Source organism: Aythya ferina, assembly GCF_964211825.1.
Source record: "Aythya ferina genome assembly, chromosome: 3".
Classification (NCBI taxonomy): Eukaryota; Metazoa; Chordata; class Aves; order Anseriformes; family Anatidae; genus Aythya; species Aythya ferina.
In genome coordinates, this window is record NC_140298.1 from 9492752 (window position 1) to 9519083 (window position 26332).

Sequence of the window (26332 nt, forward strand, 5' to 3'; positions counted from 1 at the left end):
TTTCCCACAGTATAGTACAAGTTTAATTGTGCAAAAATACAGTCATTAAGATTTCAGCTTTGTTGTTAACTGACCACAGTTAGAGTGATGTACATGTACTGAAACTGGTACTGTAATTGGAGCAAATACACCATAATTGGTGCTGAGACATGAGCAGAGGTTCAGTACATTTAGATACTGTTCTGAAATTATTTAGATAACCAGTATTTAACTACCGTACGTAGAGACAATCAAAGAAAAGACATCTAAAGTGAAAGCTAGTAGCAGATTAATGAAATTTAAGGTTACACTAACTGTAAAGGACACATAATATGGCTTAGAGAGATTTCCCCAGTGATGGCCAAGAATCAGCCTGCAATATGGCAGGTATGAAGTGTAGCTCCTCTTCATTCCAGTATACGTTGTGTTGCAGCAAAACTAAAGACTTCCTACTGTCACTATTAGTTTCAAACACAGGAAGACAAAGCATTACAAAGCTTTAAAATTGTGTTTCAAACTGACAGTCTAATGGTGTTGGAAAAAAAAATAACTAAGAAATTTCTATTTTTAATAAGTCCTACTGCAGCTGACACACAATATAATCCCAGAGCTCAATCATTCGGCTCCACCACTTCATAAAACAAAAATATCTCAAAATACACCCAAAAGGAATGGTATTGCTGAATCCCCTCAGCCCTGTTAAAATCTTCCTATAGCGTCTACATCACTGAGAAAAAAGTCATTTTCGAAGCAATTCCTCTCCTTGTACATTTGAATTTTAACTTAACTGGATCAGACACTTAATTTTATTCAGTGCAGCTACTTTTTGGTCTTAACAAATCTATTTGCTTCTTTCACAAGTGTTTCGACATCTTCATTATCCTTGTCTTCTGAACTTGGTTCCCAATCAGAATCTTCATCAGTAGGTTCACACTCCTCTTCCTCATCATCTATGAAGCTGTCATTAAGATCGTATTCATTTGGTTCACCATCATTGTCACTGTCTTCCTCCAAAGCCCTTTTTCCTGTAGGGACAGAAAAGTAGTGATACATTCATGAATCACAAATGTAGAAATAAAAAGACCATCCAGAGACCATCTAGTTAACCTCTCTCTAAAAGGGAAAGAATCAACTAAAGCACCTATTCTGACAATTTTTGGTTAGATTTTCAAAACTCTCATGAAACATTTTACCACCTCTCTCTGACAACTACTGCAGTGCTTACCTACCTAGAAAGCTTTCCCTAGTGGCTTAAATCCATGCTTCTATTCACAGTGAAGCCAGAAGTTTATTACTTGTCGCTTTGCAGTAAGTTTTATTTCACGTTTCTCTCCTTCCCCCCGACTTTTTTTTTTTTTTTTTTTAAATCTAGGCTATGCTACCTTTGATTTTCCCCTTATCTGTCATGCTTCCTGTACATCTGATCTTTGATGCTCTTTTCTGGAATTCAAGCGCTTTTCACAATGTTACGGCCCAAACAGAGCTCCAGGTAAGGCACTGACCATTCTGGGCAGACATAAGGTACTATGTGCTTAACCTACAATCATCTGGTTAATTAAAAAAAAAAAAAAAAAAATCAATGCTATGAACACTTCTCATAGCTACGTTTCACAAAATATTGAAAAAGAATATTAAGATATCGTGTATTACAGCCCATAGCCTGTTTCTGCAGAACAACTACTTAAAAGCTAAGAAATGATGTAGCTGATTACCCTTTATTGCACAAAATCCAGTATGTTACAAATTATATTTAAATTCTCTCTCCAATTTACAGTGATTCAACATCCCTACTCTGTCCCCAGGACACAGACTGCAAGCCCTCCCGTCTGCATACTGTGTCCAAGTCTAATGTCCATCCTCTGCTCCCTGTGCCACATTATCAAACACAATACTCACCTGTTGTCTCTAACTGTAATTCTTTGAGAGCTGTCACAGAACCAGGCTGGTTTCATACAACTGTAAGCAGAGGCCACGTTTTATACTACCACTTTGAAACCAGTATCAGGCCTCCTAACTCCCAAACTGGAGTTTAAGTTGATTAGCACAGAGCTTCCTGGCTTCTCTCTCTAGTCTCTATGATCACACCCATTATTCATGATTTTCAAGAGCCACATATACCCTGAGATTGGATCCCAGGGTGTGCAAGTTTCTAAGTACTATTTAACTTCTGTTTATCTTGAAATAAAAACACCCTTTGTCACTGGTATTAATAGTATCAGATTTACCTTCTAAGCAAAAGACAACAAAAAAAGAATACACATTGCAGACTACTTCTATATACAACCAATACATCTTTCTTGACGGTGTCTGACTATGGCTAGATGGCTATTTTGCCCCTACATTATTCATTCATAAACAGAGAAGCTGTTTTATACTCTAATTCTCTAAGAATCTTACATGGCTTTGATTTCCTGTTGTTTCCCGAGGCTCTTGTGACAGAAAATCTGCTAGACCACTCACCACTTAAATTCTCAGCTTGGATCTACACTGGATAGTTTGTGCTTCCTTACTGAACAAGGGTTAAGGAAATGCCAAACACTGAACAGTTCTTTTCCAAGCTGAATGCAGCCTGCCTGTTTCCCAGTTCACTTAGCATGTTTTCTGATACAGTCTTTTTACCTTCTATCTTCAAAAGTTACCATTTTGTAGTGCAGTTGCCTTCAGCCTTCATACTATTTCACAATACTCTGTATTGTCAGGAATCTAAGACTAATAAACCTCTCTTTACAAGGAATGGATGCTGCTCATGTCACATTCCCAAGCTTTTTTTGGGCAGCTTGCCTTGCAGTGTGTCTTTAATTGTTCAAATATGTTGGCAAATTCACCCATTTAAACCAATTCTGCTATTTGGAGCACTGATTTGGCAGCAGCTTTGTACAGACACTACCATGGCAGTAGTGCATTCTCCTTTTATTTATCAGCAGCTGTGAACTTTCAACAAATTTATTCCTACTGCCTCCTGATTTTGATAGACATGCTTATTAACATGTTCTACAACCTTACACTATCTCCTTTTTCTTATGTGTGCACAACTTCTCATTAACCACACTGCATTAATATGCCAATCATGTTATTCTGCCCTTAAGTCATATCCCTGAGTAAAACCATATTCATTCCTCCTCTCAGCCTCTGTATGTTTTCCTTTATCTTGTGTAGAGGTGACCTGTCAACAATCTCATGAAGATAATTTGTCTGTTGTCATTCTGTCAATTTTTGTCATTATCTGTCATATGAAGTTATAGATACATATTTTTCCTCAGCCGTAGACCCCAGTCCAGATCAATTTTTATATCAGCCATAAGTATTTCTTAGCAATCTGAGGTCAAAGCCTCAGGTCCTCAAGCTGTGTGCATGTGGTGATCAAAAGAGAACACCGGTATCTCGCGTAGTCAGATCCTATCCTCTATCAGTTGCATTTTTCACTAGTGGGAACATGAGTATTCCAGAATTACGTTATCATCTGATTAACATTTTACGATCTCCAGCAATTCTCATCCAAGGATTCCTAAAGCATTTACAGCATTAGCCAAGTCTCTCAAAGATGCACTATTTTATGGGTAAATTGTGTTATAGAGACACTAAACAACCTCCTAGAATAACGTCAGGTCCAGGTGTGACAGCCACAGACAGAAGTCCAGAAAAAATCCATGGCTAAAATTTACATTCTTTGAATGATTGACTGTGCATAACCTAGCAGAAAATCCTGAAAATGCCAACTGGCCATGTGAGCTGCAATCCTCTATAATGCTTGCTGGTTTATTGTCTGTCAGTCTTCAGATGAAATTAATCACTTCCATGTTCACCCATACCAGCAGAATTTCTTATAGGAATCCCAGCCCATGGTCTTACAGAATGAATCGTCTAAGAAGGGGGAAAAGATCATAACAAAGACACTAAATATGGCAAGAAAAAAATCCCTCTTTTCAGACTACACTTACAAAAATAAGCCCAAGACCTACTTAGCAAAGAAAAGCCATTCTTCATTTTCACAGTACTGCAGGTGGTATTTTACAATGGAATTGGAAATAATGAATATTTTGCCACAATTCCTATCAAAATATGCTCCTACGTTTTTAGGAAAACAGCAAAATACATACCGTATTTTTCCTCCCTGTATGTCAATGCTTTTAGATTTTTGTAGTGAATAATGCATTTCTTTCCCTATCTTCGCACTCCACCTCTTTCTGTTACAGTTTAATTCAGCCCTATAGCCCCCAAAGCAGCTCATGAAACACAATCCTGCCTTTTCTCTGATACCACATTTATAAAGATGACCTTGAAACTTTCTCTTAAAGTTTGTCTCCATGGGGAGACAAGCTTAGTGATCACCCCTCAAAAAAAAAAAAAAAAAAGCTATAACTGGAAGTTATCTGCTTAGCTTGCTGGAAAAACTAGGAAAGAGTACAGGAGAATTCTGCACGATCCACAGCAATAGCATGTCATTCCTCTAGGTACTGTCAATTTAGTAGTAACGATTTAGTGACAGCACCAACTTTTTTTTAGTATCTTCTCAATTTCTCCCTTCTTCCGTAGACTTGGATTATATCTCACAGCATAGATCTCATTCCCTACAAGCAATTTGCAATCCCTTTGGTAGCAATTAGCCTAAAGACATTAAAAACTAAACATGTCAAATGTCACATAGTCAGTATCCTTTCTTCATGTCTGCTGGAATTTAAACATATTTGCATGGAAATTAATTCTGCTGTGCTCAACAGTGCAGTAGTGCCACACAGCATGGAATAAAGGTTAACGGAGCCCTGTCTGTCTGTGTGACCTTGCATGGCTTAATGTAGCTGCATCAGATAAGAGCTTACTGAGCCTAACCTTTTAAAAGCTTTGCCCTAAAGAGAACTAAGCAAGCCAGTCAGTAAGACTTTGGGGAAAAAAAGTCAGCATTAAGAACAGTATTTTAACTAGTAAATTCCCTTTTGCTCCCTGTGCACAGAATATGATTTTTTCCTGGTTCTTATTTATTACCAAGAGTTGATTTTCACTTCCATGTTCAAGTTTAATGAGTTTATAAGATAACTCTTCTCTATATATAGCCATTCTTGACTGGCCACCTGCTGGGAGACGTGCACACGGTATCTACCATTCATGTAAAGAAAGTGAAGAGTGAATATCATTAGACTTTCAGACTGCTCTTTAAAGCTCACTTTTAAATTATTTTAGAAAGCTTCACACATGAAAGCTGAGACAAAAGAAGTCTGGAAACAGACCTGAAGGATTTAAAAACCTGGAGTCTGTACATCTGCAACACATGAATTACCATTGTTGACAGCAACAAAGCAAGCTAGGCGCACTGCTGGCAAACAGAAGGTATGTTTGGATAGAGTATTATAGTTTACATTATAAAGAGAGCCTGTGCTACTACATAATCCCCACTGAAGACTTGAAACTGAAGAAAGAAGGATACATATGTAGTCTACAGCAAAAGCGGCCCCCAACCCAAAGGCATTAACCTTCTTCTACACTTCAGCCCTAACAAGACAATATCTCACTTGAAACAGATACCACAGAGTACATGCAAGAAAAGCTCATTAGCACATGCACTGATATTATGTGGTAGTTAAAGGCCAGTGCAACAGAAGGAATATATAAAGGTTTGAAAAGCAATTGCTCTTTACAATATCTTATCTAACTGTATATGAAGTATCAGGTCCTTTTATCCTATTACAATCCTTATATGTATGGAAAGAGCATACAGTTTAGCCATGTCTTTTTCAAAAGTGAAACATCATTTTGATTTCCTGTCTGCTTCCAGAGAAGTACAGGTATGCTCATCGAGGTAGCTTAGCACAAACTGAATTTCAGCACTACCATTTATAAAAAAGCAAGCAGGGTTTTACTAAAGTGAAATAATAGTTTTTTCCTCAGGTAAGTATTATCATCTGCAGGACTTCTAAATGCCCCCAAAAACAAAGTATGGTAGACATGGATGCACCCATTCGCACAATTAGAACATACTAACCATTCTTTGAAGTTCGCTGTCGGGTTCGTCTTCCAGTTCCTAAAGAAATAAAAGTTACTAGTGAGGACAGAGTACAATCTAGTAGCAGTGTCATTCATGCAGACTGTTACAATAAGCAACTAATCTATTAAAACGAACACTGTAATGAATATGCAGTGTTCACAAGAGCCCCCCCCCAAAAAAAAAACCCACAACTATTCTGTATTGAATGATTACTGATTCACCAAATTAACTTTTTCTTGCAATTATAAACCATTCCCTCCCCAGAACAATCTCATTAAGACTTGTATTATTAAACAAAAAATTCAAGTGCTTCCAAGTATTTAAGCATTTTACACCATTGCTTCAATAAATGTAATTTCTCCTTACTAATGTCATAATTCCAACTGTTTAAGTAAACTATATTATCATTACACGTCTGTAACTGTTCTGCCATGAATTCTTCTTTATTGCATTGGGATTTCACATGGAAAAAAAATCTCCAAGTCCAATACTCAAAAAAAAAAAAAAGTACAAAAATTCAAATTTCGATTTGAATTCTTTAAGAACACTCAAAATACAAACAGAATATATTTTTCAACAAGTATAATTACTGAAATAGGAAAGACTAGTACAGTTCAGAATAAGGAATCAAATGCAGTTTTAATTATATTAAAGGAAGGATGCATTCTTGCTATTTTTACTTTAGTAAAAATTTTTAGAAATTGTGTTACCCCAGAGGTTCCTATCAAAATAAAAATACAAAGCAAGAATGAAATCTCAAGATATAACACTCTTTGCAGCTGAAGTATTTCCATGTACATATTTTGCAACTGGGACAGGAGAAAACAAGAGAAAAGCTGTGAAAATAGTTTATTGCACTATCCTTTATAAATGTTGAACATTTCAATAGTACCTATGCATATTTCCAGTTTTCATTCTCATACTACAGATCTGAACAGAGGGGAGAGATCTGGTAATATCACAGTATACCATGTTTCATTTCCATTAAAACCCATTACATTTGTGAAAATATCCAGATGCCACATGGTGTTGTTTTTTCCCCCAATATCTAAGATACAAGACCATACAAACCATGTCAATTCTGACCTATCTTGTCTCAATTCAGTCAATAAACACTTGAAAAAGTGAGCACAGGGCTGAAGTGGCCAAGCAGCCTTCCTTATCGCAGACAATAAGAAGACCTCAAGCTTACAAACAGCAAGAGTGCAATGTAATGTAGGGTAAGTTGCAAATGGTGTTTCTCATTTACAGTATCTTGCAGTATTGTAATCCAAAATTTTTGTATCCGTTGCTGGTTTGTTCCCCCACATACACGCACTTTGAATTCTATTGAACAAGGAGTGATATTACCTGGAGGTGCAGTGTGCTTGTATTCCAGCTTATGCTGTGGATTCTTCCTGCAAATAAAACAGCAAAAGCATGATACGTCACTGGAGGCCCAGAGCTCCTTGGTATTTTATTATGCATATAGTCATAGATCAGAAAGCAATGAACACTGTGAAATGAGAAATTAACTCATCGGCAAATTAAACAGTTTGGGAAAATTGCAGCATTTGGAAAGAACTGATTTTGTCTTGAAGAACCACATGGGAAGGCCACAGGAAGAATTTCTCCTTTCTACAGTATGCTGCTGCAATCCAGTAAGTTCCATTGCAACTTTGCATTGTCTTCTATAGAAACAATACCATCAGAGCAATGAAAGAAAATCCGAAGCCAACACGCTCTTGGACCTCCAAAACATGCTCCCCTCATTCAAACTGTGACTAACACAGGTAATCAACGTGCACCAATTTAATTTGTCCCTCCCACACCTCTCACAAAACATTTATCCATTGTTGGATAAAATAAATTAACTTAGTTTAACTTGCATTGTGCTTACCTTGTTAGCATACTACAGGACTTTCTCAGGACTGCATACTAAAATAGTTTCAACTATTGCTCCGAAAATTTAGACATTTCTAACTTTTTAAGAAAACCAGTTCAGTTATGTTATTTTCTGCTTGTGAAAATAAATGGCAATTAAAGACCACTATTCTAAAATGACACTCCCTTTGGCACTCCCTGAAACTTGGAATGAATTTATACAACTGCAGTGTGCATGTATTTTACAAAATACCTTTGCCACAGACTGCCTTGTAAAACCATTTGCTTGTGTTTTACTCTTCAGAAGAACAGAATAAAGTTACTCTTCAGTTTAAAAGAAAAGAAAAAAAATCTTGGTTTTGTCACTGCTTGTGACAAATTCAGAAACTAAAACCAGATTTATAATTCTAGATGTACTGCCAACCTGAAGTGTATTATGTACACATTGATATTTACCTGAAAAATGGAAATATCACTTCCTATAAAATAAATGGTGCAGAAAAAAATGCCTATTTCCATGTTTTATTACTATCATCAGTATCAGACCATTCAATCCTAAATCAAGATGTCATGTTTAGATCATTCTCTCAATTATGCTCACTTCAAATAGAAGCCAATAGATAAAGGCAACAAAAAATACATGAAAACTCTTCAAACTTCATCTGTTGGTAAGTTTAAAGAATCAGTACTGTTTCATGGATACCTCATATTCTTTACCTCAAAAGAATTAAATACAGATCAAGAAGTCATGAAGTTACTTAGAGCACAGAGGTTGCCTGTTCTGTGTTTTGTTTTTGGCTAAGTAACCACTGCACTGTTGAAAAGCACATTGGTAATTTCATTACTGGCATAAACTCAGATTTCTTATCCTACAATAAGAAAGAGAAACTTTTTTTTTCCCTGCATTAGCTAAATATAGTATTGCTTTTAAAAAAACTACCCTCCTTCTGTTACTTTTCATAAAGGCACTCTCTAGTATTATCATGATCATGCTTTCTAGAAGAGATAGTAGAAAATATTCAGACATGATCTCTATTAAGAGCAGCTGTACATTTCAGTATGCTCTCCTAAACGTGCTATTTCCTCAGAATATAGGCTTTTTTCCCTTGTGTCAACTACACAGTAGCCATTAAGATTCAGACTGAATATTAAGAACAATTTCTTCACAAGGAGGGTGGTCAAACAGTGAATCAGGCTTCCTAGAGAGGTGGTTGGTGCCCCAAGCCTGTCAGTGTTCAAGAGACATTTGGATAACGCCCTGAATAACACGCTTTAACTTTTAGCTAGCCCTGAAGGGGTCAGGCAGTTGAACTCAATGATCTTTGCAGGTCCATTCCAACCTCATTGCTCTAAGATCTACTAAATAAAGGTGTAACATGTAGACAGTAAAGAAAAAAATATAGTAAAGCTATATTTTTCAGAAAATCAACAGTGCTTAGAACAAAGTGCAACACAGCAAACCATAAACTGGATTTTATTGCTGCTACCTGAATTATGCCTTCTATCAAACACTTATTAAAATAAAATAGAGCTTTTGTATAGTCTCAACATGCTTTATCGAAATGTAAACTAAAAATTACAGATCATGAAAAGAATGTAGGAATAAATTGTTTTTGTAAAAGAATGGTTAGCTATACAATGAGAAGTGAAAAGAGTCAATTTTTATGCTACTGAATACTTTACAGAAGTCAACAATTCCTGTTTGCTAGGTTGAAATCACTAGCAAATATTTTGGAAATATTTTGCTGTTTTGAAAGTAGCAGTCTATCCACAGTAAACTTTGGAAAGCAGCAAGAATTAAGAAGAGCCCTAATAATATACTACACTCCAGAGTTAACATCAAGAATTACTCGTTACTCTAGCATCACTAATTCCAGGGGAGAACAGTCTTACTCTATAAAGTAAGGAAAACCATTTACTTACTGCTTCTTACCTATAACAAGCGGTTCCATACGGACATTCAGGACGGTTATCATCATTACCTTCAGTTAAAGTATCTGTTTCATGATAATCATCATCGTTAGGGTGACTGAACTGCTGAAAGTGAATGGGATTCTTCCTGCAAAAGATGAATACGTTTATTGAGAACTGCCTGTTCTGCTTAAACATGACAAGTGGAAATAAGAATGGCATTATTGAATAAGTGGCAACTCGTTTTTCTATCATTACATAAATAGGAACTTTTTATGTTAATAGGAACTGTTTAACTGTATGCAGACCCACTTTCAGGATAACAGAAGTTAATTTTTGTCTCAGCACATGCTCCACAAGTTAAAATGGAAATTTTCCTATTTGCCTTCAGTTTTTAACTTTCAGAACTCCAACACACGCACAATCTACTGAAGTAATCACGCAGCATGAATCTTGCTCAGTGGCTGACTTGCGAAGTCATGACTCCCTGGGGAGCTACAGAAGCTTTATAAAAACCACTACTGAAGCCTCAACTTGATTCAGAAGGGCCAATGTATGGCAACTGCGGAAATGAAGAGACTGCACACTTGGGAGATTGTGTATAGCTTCAGTCAATCTGTCTCAACCACTACTTCTGTTGCATATGCAAGTTATTACTCACTTGAACACCACCACGCTACTCATGTCCACTGGACAGTACATTGACCATGTTGTCAAGACTGCCTTGGCTACGACAACTTTTTTTCGAGGTATCCAATTATAATCTGAGCAATAAGGACAGGAACTTGTATGGTTCAGACCTAAGGGCTCTGCACATAGACTGAGTCACAACAATGTAAGCAGCGAGAGCACATCCTTTTGTTCTACAACACTTCCATGGTTGAATCCACAAACAGCAAGCAGTGAATACACACAGATCACTGAAAGAACATTTTCACTGCTTCTAGTCCACAGGTTTGTATGCACACCATACAAGACAAGGCAGCTATAAATGCCACTTAGAGAACAGTTAGCTCTGTAAGTTTTTTTAAAGTGATGTTAAAAAGAACACAGAAAAACAAGTGACTTCAGGAGAAATTCATGTAACAGTCCAGAACACACCACAAAAAAATATGAACATACTGTTACCACAAGAAAATCTACTTTTTCCCTATGTTTTATTTTATGAACACTTTTTCCAAGCATAACTTTTAAAAGCAGGGAACATGAGATTTTAATAAATGATTTTCCAAAAAGACTTCCACAAACACTTCAGTGACTTACCATACTAACTCCCCAAGTATATAGTCTTCAACATGTTTGTGCAAATGATAAAAGTGAACTGCTTGCCTCAGGCAAGATGAACAACAACTTTAAATTGCAGGATAATTACTGTTTTAATTTATATTTGTTACAGCTGCATTTATAGACAAAGCCAGGGAAAAAGCTAGCTGCATCTAGAGATTCCCAACTGTTCACAAGTATTCTTTTCTTTAAATTCACAAATACCTGCTACAAACTTCATATGGAACAGCTGATGTTCATTTCAGCATTTCAACTACCACCATAAGAAAAGAAAAAATTGTTTTGTTACAGCTTTTGCAAAGTGATTAGTTAAGCACTGTGAGCTTTACTAGCCATTCAGGCCTCCTTCTAGGCATTTGAATAAGATTAGAAATTTAGCATCAATACTTTTGGACCCCATTTGCCTGGTATCTTTCACTCAAGGAACACAAAAAGCAAACTAAACTCTTCAACAAAATAATTATGAAAAAATACAGCATCCCTTGGATATGTTCACATAGGTGACAGTTTTCTCATCTTTTCCTGTCAATTTCTGCAACCTACAGGATAAGTAAATACTGTTTCACTAGAAATCATTGCAAAGTTGCATTTACTTGCCACTTATTCCAGCATGAGTTCTCAGGAAATGTCACTTCTTATACCAAATTCAGGCCTTACGGAGCTGGCTGCTCATTTTTTTTCCCATTTAAAAATAACCGAGATGAAACCAAATTGTTTTACTTGCTCTCATTTCTAAATGCACACAGCTAAATTAATAGCAAAATTTGCAGGAACTTGAAGTCATTTGAGACATAATTAATCTCCTCAAGGGAATATGGAAGCAACAGATGTTCTGTGAAATATTTTTTTTCCTAGAGTAAGATACACATTTTGTTGCATTCACTGAGAAAAGAAGGCCTAATAGCTACCACTTAGACACACTATTGTATTTTAGGAGATGCATATTTCCTTTAAAATTTTTTCTTCAAAACCTACTTGAGCAACAAAATTATTATTTTGCTCCTTATTAAAACCAATCCAAACAAACCCCAAAAGAATAAGGGAAGAGGGAGGAAGAAAAATGAAGGGGTTTGTATGTACATCCCACTTACTAAATCCTTAGGCTTACGATTCTTCGGGGCAGCGGATGATGTTCCACAAATTTTGTGTTACCTGTGGAGCATCTTAAACATGCTGTACTTCAGATGCTCAGGATTAGTACAAACGTCATCTTTTATCTTACCTTTACCTGGATAACTTGTGCTTATTCCACTCCTATGTGTTGTCCAATGATATCTAGCAAAACAAATATAAGCAGAGATGTGCATAGCTTGTATAAAGTCAGCGTCCCATCTCGCAAAAATCTAGAGCTTACATGCACATCTCTTCCCTTTTATTAAGGGTTCCACTTGTTTTGAATTTTTAGGCAGTAGATATTTAGCCTGTTGTAATATTCAGATATTACAACTAAATATGCTACAATTTGAGTTGCGCTCCTATAACTGCTGCCTCAACTTACGCTTCGATTTTGGATAACAGTTTAGAGAAAGGCCTGCTGTACGCTGGGAGCGGCAGCACTATGTCAAAGCAAGAGCAGCAAGTAGGCAGGACACAACGGCCAGGAAAGGCTGAAGGCCACGAAGCTCTCATCACCTGCAGCTCGCTGCCTCCTGCAGCCATCACCCTTGTCTACTGATTGTCTGGCAGCCTCTTTGGAATCCAGTAGCTTACGGAAACGGCAGAGAAAAACTTGCAAGCTGGAAGGTACAAATACGTCAGCCTAACCAGAAAGCTTTTGGAGTGAATCCAACAGCAGGCAGGTTGCTGAGGCATATATGCTGCCTAAAAGCATATTTTAAGAATAGTTATGACAGATTTGCATTCTCATAAACATAGTCATGTTAGCACAGCCCACAATTGCTGCCATTTTGCTACGCTTCACAGGAGCTCTGAAGTTGCAATGCAGAAAACCATGCAAGTAGAGATGCCGAGAATCAATGAAATTGTCTCGAGCACAAGTGGAGTATTGCTCAGTGAAATATTTAGGACAGCTTTTCATCTGTGCAACTACCAAAAGTAACTTAAGAGTTCTTCTGAAAGTCAGAAGATGGGGTTTCTCACATATCTCACTCTTCATAATCACAGAGGCACCATTCACATAGGACACACCTAAGGTTTATTTTCTCAGCTACTACAGAAACTGGTAGAAAAGATGTAATAGATTGCCAGCACTAGTTATAAAGCCATTGAATTCAAGCTTGAAGTTATGCCACAACTGTGCACATGTACTATTTTTCAGTTCCAAACTGCATGTTTTATTAGAAAACAGGACTCAAAAAAAAAAAAAAAAAAAGAGAGAGAGAGAGAGAGAAATACAAGTTTTCAGCTGCCGGATTTACAAGTTTGGAAAACTTATTTTGCTCTTTGTTGAAGGTGAAAGGAAAAGTATTTGAAACAATGCACATACAAATCCGAAGGTTTATTGTGCCCTGCTTTGACAGCTATGGGAAAAATTTACACACATTTAGTCACAACACTGTAGTGCAAACAAGTAAATGAATAAAAATATGGAGAATTGTGGGTTATAGTTTCAGTGATGAAAGTCTACCACACACCTTCAAAGCAACCCTTCAAAAGGGGGGTTGGCTTTGGATATCTTTTACTTGTTTTACATTCCTCCTTCTTCCAAGATCAGAAAAGCAAGCAACAGACAGGAAAACAAATAAAAGTATTCAAAAAGCTAGCCACTTGATAACAAATATGGTTTGGTACAACGTACACAGAGCACTTCGCCTCCTGGCGGTCATAGCAGTTTGTTGCAGCTTGGTAAAGCTTCAGGCTATCTTAGAAGCAGAATCCAATACTGAAATATGATGACAAAAACAATCTATGGAATGGGACGTGGATAGCAAGCTCAATTCTTTCAAAAGCATTGTTTCCAAATCCATAAATTAGTAAACTGAGCCACAGGTTCAAAACTATTTCCAAGATGTTTGTATTTGTTAGAGAAATTAATAAAATTAATAGAGCTAACATTCAACCCCTTCAGATTGGGCTGTTTTACTATGCACTTACCAAAAGGTGCTCTTAACAGGAGTTTATAAAATAAAGACAAACTCTGAAGAGCACTTAATCTATGAATAAACAACATTTTACGAATAACAAACATATCTGACTGGAAATCCTCAGGCTTTGCAAATACTCTTGAGAGGGTTAGTGGTTTGTTGGTTTTTTTTTTTGTTTGTTTTAAAACAGATTTACTTCAGCCAGAAAATACTTCAAGAAAATGCCACAATTACCAAAACAACACTCGTGTGCACGTGCAGATTCCTATTCCACACAACTTTAACGAAAATTTCCTTTCTTAAATGTTAGGAATCATTTAGGATATCCGAGCATTAAATCCGCTTAACCCCCATACATGGGAAATCTAGCCTGAGAGGAATTAGAAGTAGCTAGGGCAAACTAAATGATGCATTGGTATTATTGGATCAGCTTAATTGTCTACCATTTTCATTACATTCATTAAAGGCAAAAATGGAGGTACATGAAAAAGATGCATGAAAACTGGAAATTTGACATGACTTAATGCCGCAGATTTAAGCTTTTGATTTACAGAGTTAGCTGCACATTGAGCATATACAACAATACATTTACTTATGCTAGTCACTGGTCTTCCTACTCTTCAAGCCCCCTGAAAATCACTGGGCCCACTGACTGTTTCCTGGATTAGCCTCATCTTTTGCACTTTTGATTTATGTGGTTTTATCTAGAGCTCAAAGTTGCCTTTTACAACAGTTCTCTGGCCGTTGGTCTGGCCTCTAAACCACCACTAGGTTTGACTTAGCAAAACATGGCACTCCAAATCTTTTCCAGGCAGAAGAAATTAGCAGGAGTGCATACACTAAGTGCTGATAGTTTGGAATTCCCCTGGAACATTTGTATCACACAGAAGATTTGTACGACGGGTCTTTCATCATGAATTGCGTGTTAGACACAGAAGAAAAAGAGAGTTCCACTTGAAATACACCAAAGAAGCTGACCAGGTAGGGGTTGAGAAGGAGCATGCAAGTAAGCTTATTGTATTCCCAGGGAAGAAGTAGAAGCTGAACAAGAAAACCTGACTGGCACAGTTATAATAAAAATAATTTTTGATTACCTGGGGACGATAGACAGTATTTTAAACAGTCAAACCATAAAACATGCAATTACTTCAATAAATACAACTCTCTCCTGTAAAAGTTTCATCTGCTAATAAAATAAGTCTACAGGTCTATGTTGGCCACTGCAGCCATTTACATCTCTTTTCTCTTCTGGTACCTGTGCTTGGCTAGTACGTGTAGGTTTGTTGATTTATTTTCTTTTTAAAACGGACCTCTGTTTTTTTTTTCCCTTTTTTTTTTTTTTTTTTTTTTAATTTCCTATAACACTTTGTTTTGCAATCTGCTTTAGTACTTCATACCTCCTTAGGGTTTTACTAGCAGTTAACAAGACCTCCTGTCTCCTCCTTTTATACTTCTAAAGCTGTATTTACACCATTTGTTTCTTATCAGTCCCATGCTTACCAAAAGATTTATTTTTTTTCCAAATCAAACCTTGCAATGACTCTCGTTTTCTCTTCCACAGCTAGTAAGTTACTTTTTAATAATATGCTAACTTAAGCTAGTTTTGTTTTACCTGTAACAGCCTGTTCCATACATGCAAGGTGTCCTCTTACGCTTGATCTGTTTGGAGCTTTCTGAAGCATCTACACTTCTGGTTGTATCAGAAATTTCAGTCTCGTAATCCAGATCTCCATCAGGCTCATGAGTCCCTTCCTGGGCACCAAAATATTGGGAAGTCCTGCCCCAGAGAGCTTGTTGGCTTGTAGAACCAGTGATCTGTTCTTTGTTTTCTGATTCCTCAATTCTATTTGTTTTATTGGAGATCTGACCTGTTGTTTTAGACCGTTTACTATGCAGCTGCCTATCATTTTTCTCCATAGTACTTCCAGTTTTTTTTGTTTCAGTCTTGCCATTTCCTTCCATGTTTCCCATGGTACTCTCAAGAGGAAATCCAGATGCATTCTGTGGAACAAGGTTACATTTTGAACGACCTGAAAATTTACACTATTCAGAATTAAAAACATTAAGGTCAAACTCTATCCCATGTTGTCATTCCGGTTTGCAAAATCTTCTTCTCCACTTTTCATAGTCAAAAAAAAAAAAGCTGCTACACACAGCTGCCAAATGAAAGACTTAAGTTAAAAACAAACACAATATACAGAAAAACTTATCCTAGAACTTCCATCCTCAGCTGTGGTTCCCTCACAACATACATAAGCACCACCCTTATCACCTCAATCTGTGAACAGTCTAAGCATTTTAGTTTAAATTAACTCTAGATTAAAAGTACTGCTCCTTAAAAATGAATGTGGGTTATAGACATGAGGATATAGTAATCTAGAACATTCCTGTACGAGAATCAATTTTATTGAAGTGCCAGAATATATTAGAGATACATATAGAGATTAATGTTATTTTTTAATGTGTATGAGACATATATGGAAATCAATACATACACACCTTGAGCTTAATCCTTCCCCTAAAATATCTGAAACACTTCAGCTCATGACTTCAAAATAATAAAAAAAACTTGTCAGGCACAGATATCAGTTTTGACAAATACTGCATTCTAAATTAAAATATGTATATATAACACTGAAAGTAAAAGACACACTTACTTCAAATAAAGAATAGGAGGAGAAATATCCAAGACAAAAAACAATGCCCCAGTAACCAAAACATTATCTGGAAGCACACCTCTATTGAAGGCTGAGCTACTTTGATACACTATGGAACTATTCAAAGATTGATCATCTCTATAGTTCCTTCTCTGAAGTTCCAGCTCCAGTAAACATACTTCACTTACACTGATGTGTTTGGCAGGGACTGAAAGTCAGCTGGTAGTTTTCTATGTGATCTTGACCCTATCCATGCAAATCTGACAATGTGTAAACCACAACTGAAGCCAATTATATATGAACAGCAACGTGTTTAAGAAAGGACAAATTCAGCATTAATATCAAATAGTCCTGACTGTTGTGTGTTTAGTGAGTCAACTCAGGGACAAAGATGACTTTTATGAGTCTCCCAAACCAAATGATCGAACAACTGCATTTCAGGAAATAAGCCTTCAGGTGCAAAACAACACTTTTTCTACCTTGCCGCACCCACTAGTGACTTCTCACTACTATATACTTTACTCTCCTTAGATATATAGAGGAAAATGAACCGACGCTATCAGAGTTCTTATGATGATTCATTAAAAACAGTCTGTAATCATGGAAAAAACAAACAGCATTACTTGCACTCGTTAGAACGTGTCTATGACTGCACTGCCATCTGGTGGATGGCTGGCACTGTGAGTGAGTTAGGATTTGTTTCACTTGCCCTGCAGCAAATTTCCCTCAATCAGCTGAGACAGCAGAAGAGTGATTTTGGTTTTGATAATGAAATGTAAATGTTTCAGTTTTCTATGACTTATTCGTGCAAGTAATGATTATTTTTCCTACAAAGCTCAGAAGGCAGTTTCTTACACTATGCTTCAGATAAAGATTATTTATAAAATTTTGTAGTTTGCAAGCCATACGTAATTTTCTCCTATTAAATAAAACAATTATATAGTCACTCACCTCATAATTTGACAAAGAAAACAGCACTGCAGCTAGTACAAATGTTCCTTGCCAACAGAGCTCACCATTCAGAAGACTTTTTCAGATTAAGAGATCCTGTTATATTAAAGCTACCTTGACAGGTAAGCTCAAACTCTCCACAAGTAGATCATTTCATTAACCTTAAGATTAAAATAACAACAACAACACACCACAGGTGTTTTTGTTGGTGTCAGAACTGATGAAGCATACAAATGAATAGCATTCTATCAGATCCTACAACAGATCCAGGCAATCCTAGAGCTAGAGGCTACGAACTCCAGGCTGTTCACGTAAAAAGCAGTAAAACCCTTAGTTTGTTCTCACCAGAAGGTGTTTTGAGGATCATTATCAATGACAAACATCTTTTCATTATTAGCAGTGTACTATCAGTAAGTATGTAACTGCCCATAAACGCAGGTTTACTTTGAAGACATACAGCCTCATTAACCAGTCTGTAGGACTGAAGCCTGTTTGCTCATGACCACAGACCATTCTGGATTTCAGATGACTTTCTTTCCTTTTTTTGATTCCTGTTGAAATAGCATAAAAACACTCTGCCACCTTTCTAAAAAATTTAACAGTTGATGAGGCTTGTATCATAATTTTCTGGCCATAAAACTTGACCAATTAGAATGGCACCACTTCGGGGAAAAAGTCCACAGCTGCGCTTCATCAGTGTCATACAATCACCTACCCCTGAAAAGGGTTCTCCACAAAAAGAAACCAAACTCCAAGCCACAATTACCATGGCTAGCAGACCAGTACTTTGGCCCATGCCCCTCAGGCCTCCTGCTGTAAAGCAGAAAGTCTGGGATTTCCATGGAACATGCACAGCCTCAATTCCAGGTTCCAAGAAGGAAGCGCAGAAAAACACTTGTTACGAAGTCCCCGAAGGCATCCAGCATCCTTGCAACAGAGCTGTCCAATGAACTGGCATTTCAAAAACAACTGTTAAACACAACAAATCACAAGCAGAACACATAATTAACATTGTAAACCCAACCTTACACTATGACATTGCCAACTAGGTTCTTATTTTTGAAATACAGGTTTTCCTGTGAGCAAAAAGTTACCTCAGATGAAGGAGAGGACAAACAGCTCCTTTCCTCTTCGTCATCTTCTCCATCTATCAAATTATCTGTAATTTCAGAAGCTAATCTTTTTCTCTGCAGCATGTTTACATCTGATTTTAGTGATTCCATATTGCTTTCTCTCCTTTCTTGGTGTTTTATCTTTCTAGTACCTGAAAAAAAAAAAAAAAAAAAAAAAAAAAGTACTTTTGGAACACAACTTCTACAGTGAAATCCTGATTGCAATAAAAATCTAAACTTAGATGTAAGTAGAACATCAGGCAAAAAGTACGAGGAATAGCAGCAGTTGCGTATGCACTGTTTCCACAATTTTTTCACTTCCTGTACTCCCAGTACTCCTTAATTCCGCTTACAGGAGTAAAAACTACTTCTTAGATTGAAAAAAAAAAAAAAAAATCAGAGAAAATTTGTTGGAGAAAAAAGGGGGCAAAGGATATTCTGGACTATCAGTATGACTGACAACTTGATCAACTCCTGTTGCATAAACGATAAACAAAACATCCTAGGACTTTCTACTACAGACCTTGCATATAAATATCACTTCAGGTTACCAGCTTACACAAGCAAATAGAATCAAGGTATGCCTACTTGCCTAGAGAATCACATCATACTTTATTATTTCATCAACCAGTAACTGACAGAGAAAGTGAACGTTGTGCCTCTCTTTGGAACGCTTCATATCCTAGAAAACTATGAGGTCTCCGTGCTGAAGTATCTTCCATGTATACAGGCAGGAAAAAGCTAGGGCCATGGTCCCATTTTTGTTAGGTTTCCATCTGCTGCATAACACATTCAGAAAGAAGAAACTGATATTAGGAGAACCTAAACTAGAAGGGAATAAATTGGTTACTTGAATGTGGAGAAGGCCAGGAATTAACAATACAGAAGCTATCTAGAATTTAAATCCTTTGCAAAACAGGAGCATTTATAGAAAAGGACTCCACCAGAATACCACATTGTCAGCTGTCCAAAGAGAGTACTATCTGGCACAGACAAAAAAACCAACCACCACAACAAAAAACTCTAATAATAATAAAAAAAACACTACCATGAAAAAAAAAAGCAATCAGAAAGAGCCCTGTTGCATCTCCTCTGTCATTAATCATATGGACAACAGAATTAAGTTTCTGAAGTCTCTGTCTCTTGCCAGGCACGGAACATGGAAAAATGAAGTAATGAATTAATATTTTCTACCGCCACAATTATCATTTAAGAAAATGAGATCAAAGCGCATCAACGTGCAGTGGCATGCAAACCTACCTCCTTTCATTGCAGGCTTAGAAACCCTCTGAACCAGGAGGTCACCTTCCAGCATCCAAGATGGAAGCACCCTCTTCCTCTGAATAGATTTTGACTGTTCATTTTCATCATTATCACAAGGAGGAACCTGAAACATTATTTACTGTTTAGCTCCTTTTACTAGGTACAAAAGAGGAGATAAAAACTAGAACACAAGTTTGTACATGATTATGTCCTTCACAAGCAGCCTGGATTACTACAGTAAGGGCTGACATTTATTGGACTTGCTTATTACCTACTGTACAATGATGTTGCCCAATGCATCCCTTTTAGCACCATGATGATGGATATACAACAGAAGCTTTAAGAAAAATACACTGTACAGAGCCAGTGGGATTATCAGACTTTCTGCAGGCCATTTTTACTCAATAACAATAAAAACAAACAATGCTAGCTTTGAAAACACTGTTTTGCTGGATGAAATGCTGACTGCCAGGGAAAAACATAAGGGCTGCTTACTTGTGCATTTGTTAGGATTTTGACACCACCACGCCACTGCAGATGTATGATTCAAATGAAACAGGCTGCTAGTACACTTACAGCCCGTACAAGGCATCTACAGTCTAACTATAGTATCTCCAGATACAAATTTCAGAGTCTTTTACCCTGGCTGGAAGAAGAGCCATTTGTTACCCTGGGCCTTCAAACATACTTACAGGCAGTTAGTGATACAGAGACCAGAATTTAAGACTGTTCTACAGTACTATGTTCAGCTCTAATATCATTATGCCAAAACGTTCATGCAGAAATAGCTACATGATTTCTGTTGCCATAACATAATTATCATAAACAATAGAAATTTATTCACTTTTCAGGAAAAAAAAAAAAAAAGAATTTAGAAAACACCTTTGCTTCATTTTCAACACATGCTTTCAAATATTTAAAAAAATAAGGACCCACCAGAAGCATAGAATTAGAGTCATTTTGTCTTATTTTTGCAATTCCCTGCATCTCAGAGGTGGAACACGATGGCTGTACTAATGACGGACTACAAGTCATCTCAACAGGATGAACACTTGCTGCTGCTTCTGCATCAACCTCTGGATTGTTTCTGACAAAACAAAGTAATTTTGTTGAACAAACTCATCATGAATATGAACACGTACTTTTAACTTGAACAGAGGCTGATCTAACTTTTACCATTAATATACTTCTAAATAGAATCTAACATACTCTTGCATCAACTAACAAAGGAAATCAAGATAGCTTCTTGTTTAACTTCCATTGAAAGAACTTTGAACCAACAATTTTCCAATCATTGCTGATCCTTACTGTAGTGTTTCTGTTGACTGAGTATCTAATTTGTAATAGTCAATGCCATGATAAAACTTTGGTGAGGTTGAAGTTACAGCTTAGAATTTGTTTTACTATAAATCAATTGCTTATATTAGCTCCCCCCAAACATGAATTGCTATATGCTTCTTACAAAATAAGAAACATCACAGATTTTTTTTGTACAAATTACCTCTATTTACTTCTCACTTCCATCTTTGAATTCAAAAAAGGTATTAGAGTTTACAGACGTAACAACACAAATTCTGTGACCAGTTTCATGCTGCATTTAAGACATTTGCCATTGGTCATATATTAGAAAAAAATGGTTTGCTGTGTGCTAAAGTTAAGCAACGTTTACATTACTGAAAACCATAATATTTCATTTCAAGAGAAATTTAACTCATCCTCAAATTTAATACTTCAAAGAATTTACTGAGTGGAGGAACACTAAAAACAAATCCGAAACCCCACATTTCTAGCACCGAGACTGTCTGTCAATTTACCTCCTAGACTTCATGGTTTCTGGGCGTAACCATTTAGACCTTAAGTGAGAAAGATTTTACTTAACGGTAAGAAAAAGCTATTAGTGAGAACAGCGTCATTTTTTTAATGTATCGATACCTTACTGTGCTCTCCACAGGATGAGCAGAAATAACCTTGAAAATGTATTTGTCAACCAGTAAGGAAAAGCTATCACCAAATTTCAATGAGTGCCATTCATGTGCTTCCAACGGCAGAAGACTACCATTCTCAGCAGACTGATAAAAGCATGGATTTACATGAATCTGTGAGATAGAAAGAACAATCAGCATTTTTTAAGATTAAAAAAGCTCATACGTATGTTTAGCATATATACAAAAATACAAAAAGCATGTACAGTATGTTTAGATAACTCCCTCCCACAGTTCTGCCATGTACAACAAATCCCTTATGCCACTGTAATAGCTACAGCAATGCTGCAATGTTGCAACATTACAGACAAAAAAAGGCAGATACACTAGTTACCACTAACTAGTTCAAATAGTTCTGCTTTTTTTTTGGTTTTGTTTTTAGATACCTACAATTGATTCCTAAAGTTTCAATCCAAGATGATGAGCACAACACCACAAAAAAAAAAAAAAAAAAAAAAGATCATATGACCTGGTGTTTTGCCTATTACTTTTCAAGTTTACCTGCACCACAGGTAAGCAAGCTGCTGGCAGGTTTACCCTAGAGGAGAGGGCCACAGATCAAGTTTGTAGGGCTACCACTATATAGATTAGAGAACAACAATATGAACTGCCATTTGCATGCAAATCCTACAAGGAAATCACAGAGAAAACGCCATGGACTGAAGTGAGGCCCAGATCTGAGAACCACCAACCACAGCACAAATAACAGGCTTGTGGTACCAAAGCAGCTCCATTCAGCCCTCCCAGCACTGATGAGCAAAATAGTCACTCATCTGTACAAAACAGAAACGGCCGCAATCACATCTCATACCTCAGTATACTCTATGCACAACATCCAAATCAACTGCAGCTACATGAAGATTTGACAAGTCAATTATTGTACCAACATTTCAATTTTTAAAAAAGTCTTGATTAGGTTTATTACAACTGAGTTGATTTGCAAGAAGGATACGTTCTTTGATCAAGACACAGAAATCGTAAATTCAGAGAGATTTCTGAAGGACAGAGAGAGGCAGTCAGCATAGAGAATGGATCCCTGTCTCAGAACTGTAAACAGGACTACATAGTAATGAACAAATCTCCGCAGTGTTTTGTTTTCTTTTAATTCACCCAACAACTATTCTGCAAGAGAAAGTCAGTAACGTTACCTAGAGACAGAATGACACGGTAATGGGAAAACAAGGACTACGAAAAGAGAGCAAGGTGAACTGAATGCTGTTCTCAGACGAAGCTAACATCATAGGAAAATCTAAAATTGTATAATTATAGGTTGGCTCTATACACATAGTAGGAGAGATTTAAGTTACCGGTTTGATGCGAACCTGGCCATCCACCACTTCCAATATGGCATGTTTTCGGGATACCCGCTTATCTGTAATCTGAAAAGGAGAGAACTGCTGTGAGAACCATGTACTTCAAAGTCTACATAGATTCCTTTTGCATCAACATGAGCAAGTTCCCAGACCTAACTGAGCACAGTTTTAACAGGATTCACTTTTTATATGCTCCATTGCTCCAGACTGTTTTAAAACAGTGATGAAATCAGTGCAGCTTCCCAAAATTTGACTCTCTACTAAAAGCTGGATAACAACATTAAGATTCAATTTCTGGAATCAGAAGCCTACAGAATCCAGCACTTCTTAGCAAGTTCTCACCAAAGGCAACAAATGTGCAGCTCTGAAGTGAGACCATTTACTCACTCAGGTGCTTGAAGCTGCTTTTAAAAGCTTCAGTTCAGATGTACCAGATCTGAACTGCATTTCAACAGAGAAAACACTGAAATTGCACTCTCTTTTCTTAGAATATTTCAGCTTTCCACTAGTCAATTCATTAACGGGGGGGGGGGGGGGGGCAGCTAATTACTGTTCTATTCCACCACAGGACCACTTAAGAGTCATTGTTCTCCCTTTCACAGCGTTTTGCATTACACAGAAGGCACAAGCCGCCGAGCTGAACTTTTCATTTCAACATAAAGAGAAACACAAGAGGTCAAACTTGTCCCCAAACAGATCCTTTCAGGTGCCTCTCAAGAAATTTCAGTTCTGTTTGCTCCCTCCACCCTTTCCACAGGCAACGGAGCTGTCAGCGCACTTGAATAAAGCACCAGCGAGTGTAAACCTGTGGCACCAGTTTGTGCTCCTCTAAACTTAAACTTTTTGGCTGTCCAAACACGTTCTGTCTGGAAACTGTTTAAAACCAAAAAAGCAAAAGTCATTTCTAAGGAAATTATCAACTAATTTTGAGAAATAAGAGTCTATGGCACAAAGAAAATCTTAAGTTAGGAAAAAGGCAATCACTTTTCAGACTACAATCTCTAACAAGCATATTTAAACAACAGTCAAACAGCTATTCACGTAGATAAACACAATAAAAAGCATGTAAAATAAAGTCAACATCTCTGTGTTCTGTAACTTAATAGCCCTGAACAAGATGATTACATACACAAATAGTTTTACCTATTAGACCATGCAGACCCATGTTGAACATCCTGTAGCTACATACATTTATGCCACATAAAAGTTTTGCCTGATCTTTAAATAACTTTCAAAGTACGCTTTAGAACCATTAGCATTCAGTAACAGTTCCCTCTTGGTTCTTCAAATGTGAGGAGTGAACCAGTAGCTTTTAAATGAAATTCTTGTTATTTTCCACTTCCAGAAAGTTTGCTGACTTAGAAAAGCCAGCTAAAACTACAGACCCAAAAACTATCGCAGCAATTTTACCACCGGGTCATTCAGAAAAATGTAATACTTGACCACATTTTGAATAAGGAAGAAAAGTTCCAAAGAGCAAACTGCCATTGCAAGAGATAATCATTTTGTTATGGATCTGACAGATGAGGCAGCACAAAAAACAGCTATATTGCAACTACCTACACATTTTATTCTCTTAGAGCCTTTGACCCAACATTTTTAACAATCCCTAGACGTATAAACTTTAGCTAGTCACAAGAACACACTGCGGGATGCCATCATCAAAAAAAGGTAAGAAAAAGGTAAAAAAGGTCCAGGTAAGAAAAAGCACAAGACCTGAAGTCTTCATCTGAGATATCTGCTTACTCCACAGTCTTTCACTTTTGCCTCCAGGCAGAATATGGAGAAGATGTAGTAGATATTAAATCTGCAATGGCCACATAATTCTGTTTGTCAGCACTAACACACAGAAGTATTACATCTCCATCATCCACACCATGGGGAGCTGCTGGTTTTGTGACTTGCCAAAGGCCAGGGCTGCTTATACAGCAGCAAGAGCGTCCACCACAGTCAGTCACACTCCTGCTCCAAAACCCACTGAATAGTACAGCGGTCTGGGGCTTCTGTTTAGAAAAGGCTACGAACTGCAACAGATTTAAGAAGGATTTTATGTAAATAATGTAAATTATTTAAATAACATGAAATGATTTGGTAGAGTTGAGATCCACTCAAACCGTAACTCCGTTGCCATGACAGAAACTACTGAAGAAAAGGCTGCGAGGACCTTTTCCTACCCTACTGTGCTAGAAATAAGCTGAGACACTTTTCTTCTTTTTCAGGTGCTTGTGAAAACTTGAGTCAAGTTTCTATATGTCGACTAACTCCACAGAAAACAAAGTGCAAGCATTTGAGAAGCAGCCCGGCTGAGCACAGACCCAGCATCCCATAGCGCGGTGTTTTGATGTAATGGATACAACATTTCGGGCAGCGCACCCGGACCCAAGTGGCAATACCCAGCTTTACAGATTCACAAGGCACCTGCCCCTGAGAAGCCCCTGGGGCTGCAGAAGCGACCCTGTGACTGACACCCCATTATACCCCCACGGAGCCCCTGAGCAGTTACCCCAGCACCCCAGTCCCTTACCATTAAACCCCCCAAGCGAGCCCTTCTCCCTGACAGCCTCCCTCCCCCGTACAAACGAGGGCTCTACCCTGGGTTTTCCCTACCCCAGCCCGCAGCCGGGGGCCCCATTTCAGCCCCAGCTGTAACATTTCCCCTCAGGTACGAGCCCAGGGCGCTGCTACCAGCGCTCAGCGCCTCGGCCCCCCAGCAACAACCCCAAGCGGGGCAAGGCTGCACCCACCGGGAGCTGCTTCCCTCAGCTCCCCTCCGCCTCCCTCGCCCCCTCACTTACTCCCAGCAAGGGGCCGCGGCCCAGCAGCGTCTCCCCGGGCGGCAGCGGCACGGGGCAGCCCCCATCGGCCGGCGCCAGCCTCACGGCCGCCATGGCGGGCGCCGCTCCCTCAGGGCGCCGCGCCCCGCCCCGCCCCGCGGCCGAACGCCGCCATATTGGCGCCTCCCCCCCCCCCCATATATACACACAGCGCCGCCCAGC

General features: G+C 37.8%; 1 protein-coding gene across 2 annotated transcripts; it reads right to left on the reverse strand.

Moving 5' to 3' along the window:
• Positions 1-26264, reverse strand: APLF (aprataxin and PNKP like factor). Of its 2 annotated transcripts, none has more exons than XM_084515014.1 (11): positions 26132-26264; positions 23346-23402; positions 21974-22137; positions 20978-21128; positions 20039-20165; positions 18761-18930; positions 15671-16059; positions 9753-9878; positions 7307-7353; positions 5954-5992; positions 1-1004 (listed from the first exon to the last, which is right to left on the reverse strand). In XM_084515014.1, exons 1-11 carry the CDS (start codon positions 26222-26224, stop codon positions 799-801), a joined length of 1569 nt encoding a protein of 522 aa, XP_084371140.1. In that variant the 5' UTR covers positions 26225-26264; the 3' UTR covers positions 1-798. The 2 variants fall into 2 exon arrangements, with proteins under 2 accessions (XP_084371140.1, XP_084371139.1); XM_084515013.1 differs by having other exon boundaries at positions 23331-23402.
• Between the last annotated feature and the right edge of the window lie 68 nt (positions 26265-26332).

Excerpts from the sequence above, each read along its gene's own strand:
- APLF (XM_084515013.1), bottom strand. The coding sequence starts at position 26,224 with ATGGCGGCCGTGAGGCTGGCGCCGGCCGATGGGGGCTGCCCCGTGCCG. Across the intron at positions 18,931-20,038 it reads TAAGCCTGCAATGAAAGGAG|GTACTAGAAAGATAAAACAC; the intron begins GTAGGTTTGCAT and ends TTTTTTTTTCAG. Across the intron at positions 16,060-18,760 it reads TGTCCTCTCCTTCATCTGAG|AATGCATCTGGATTTCCTCT; the intron begins GTAACTTTTTGC and ends CTTGTTCCACAG.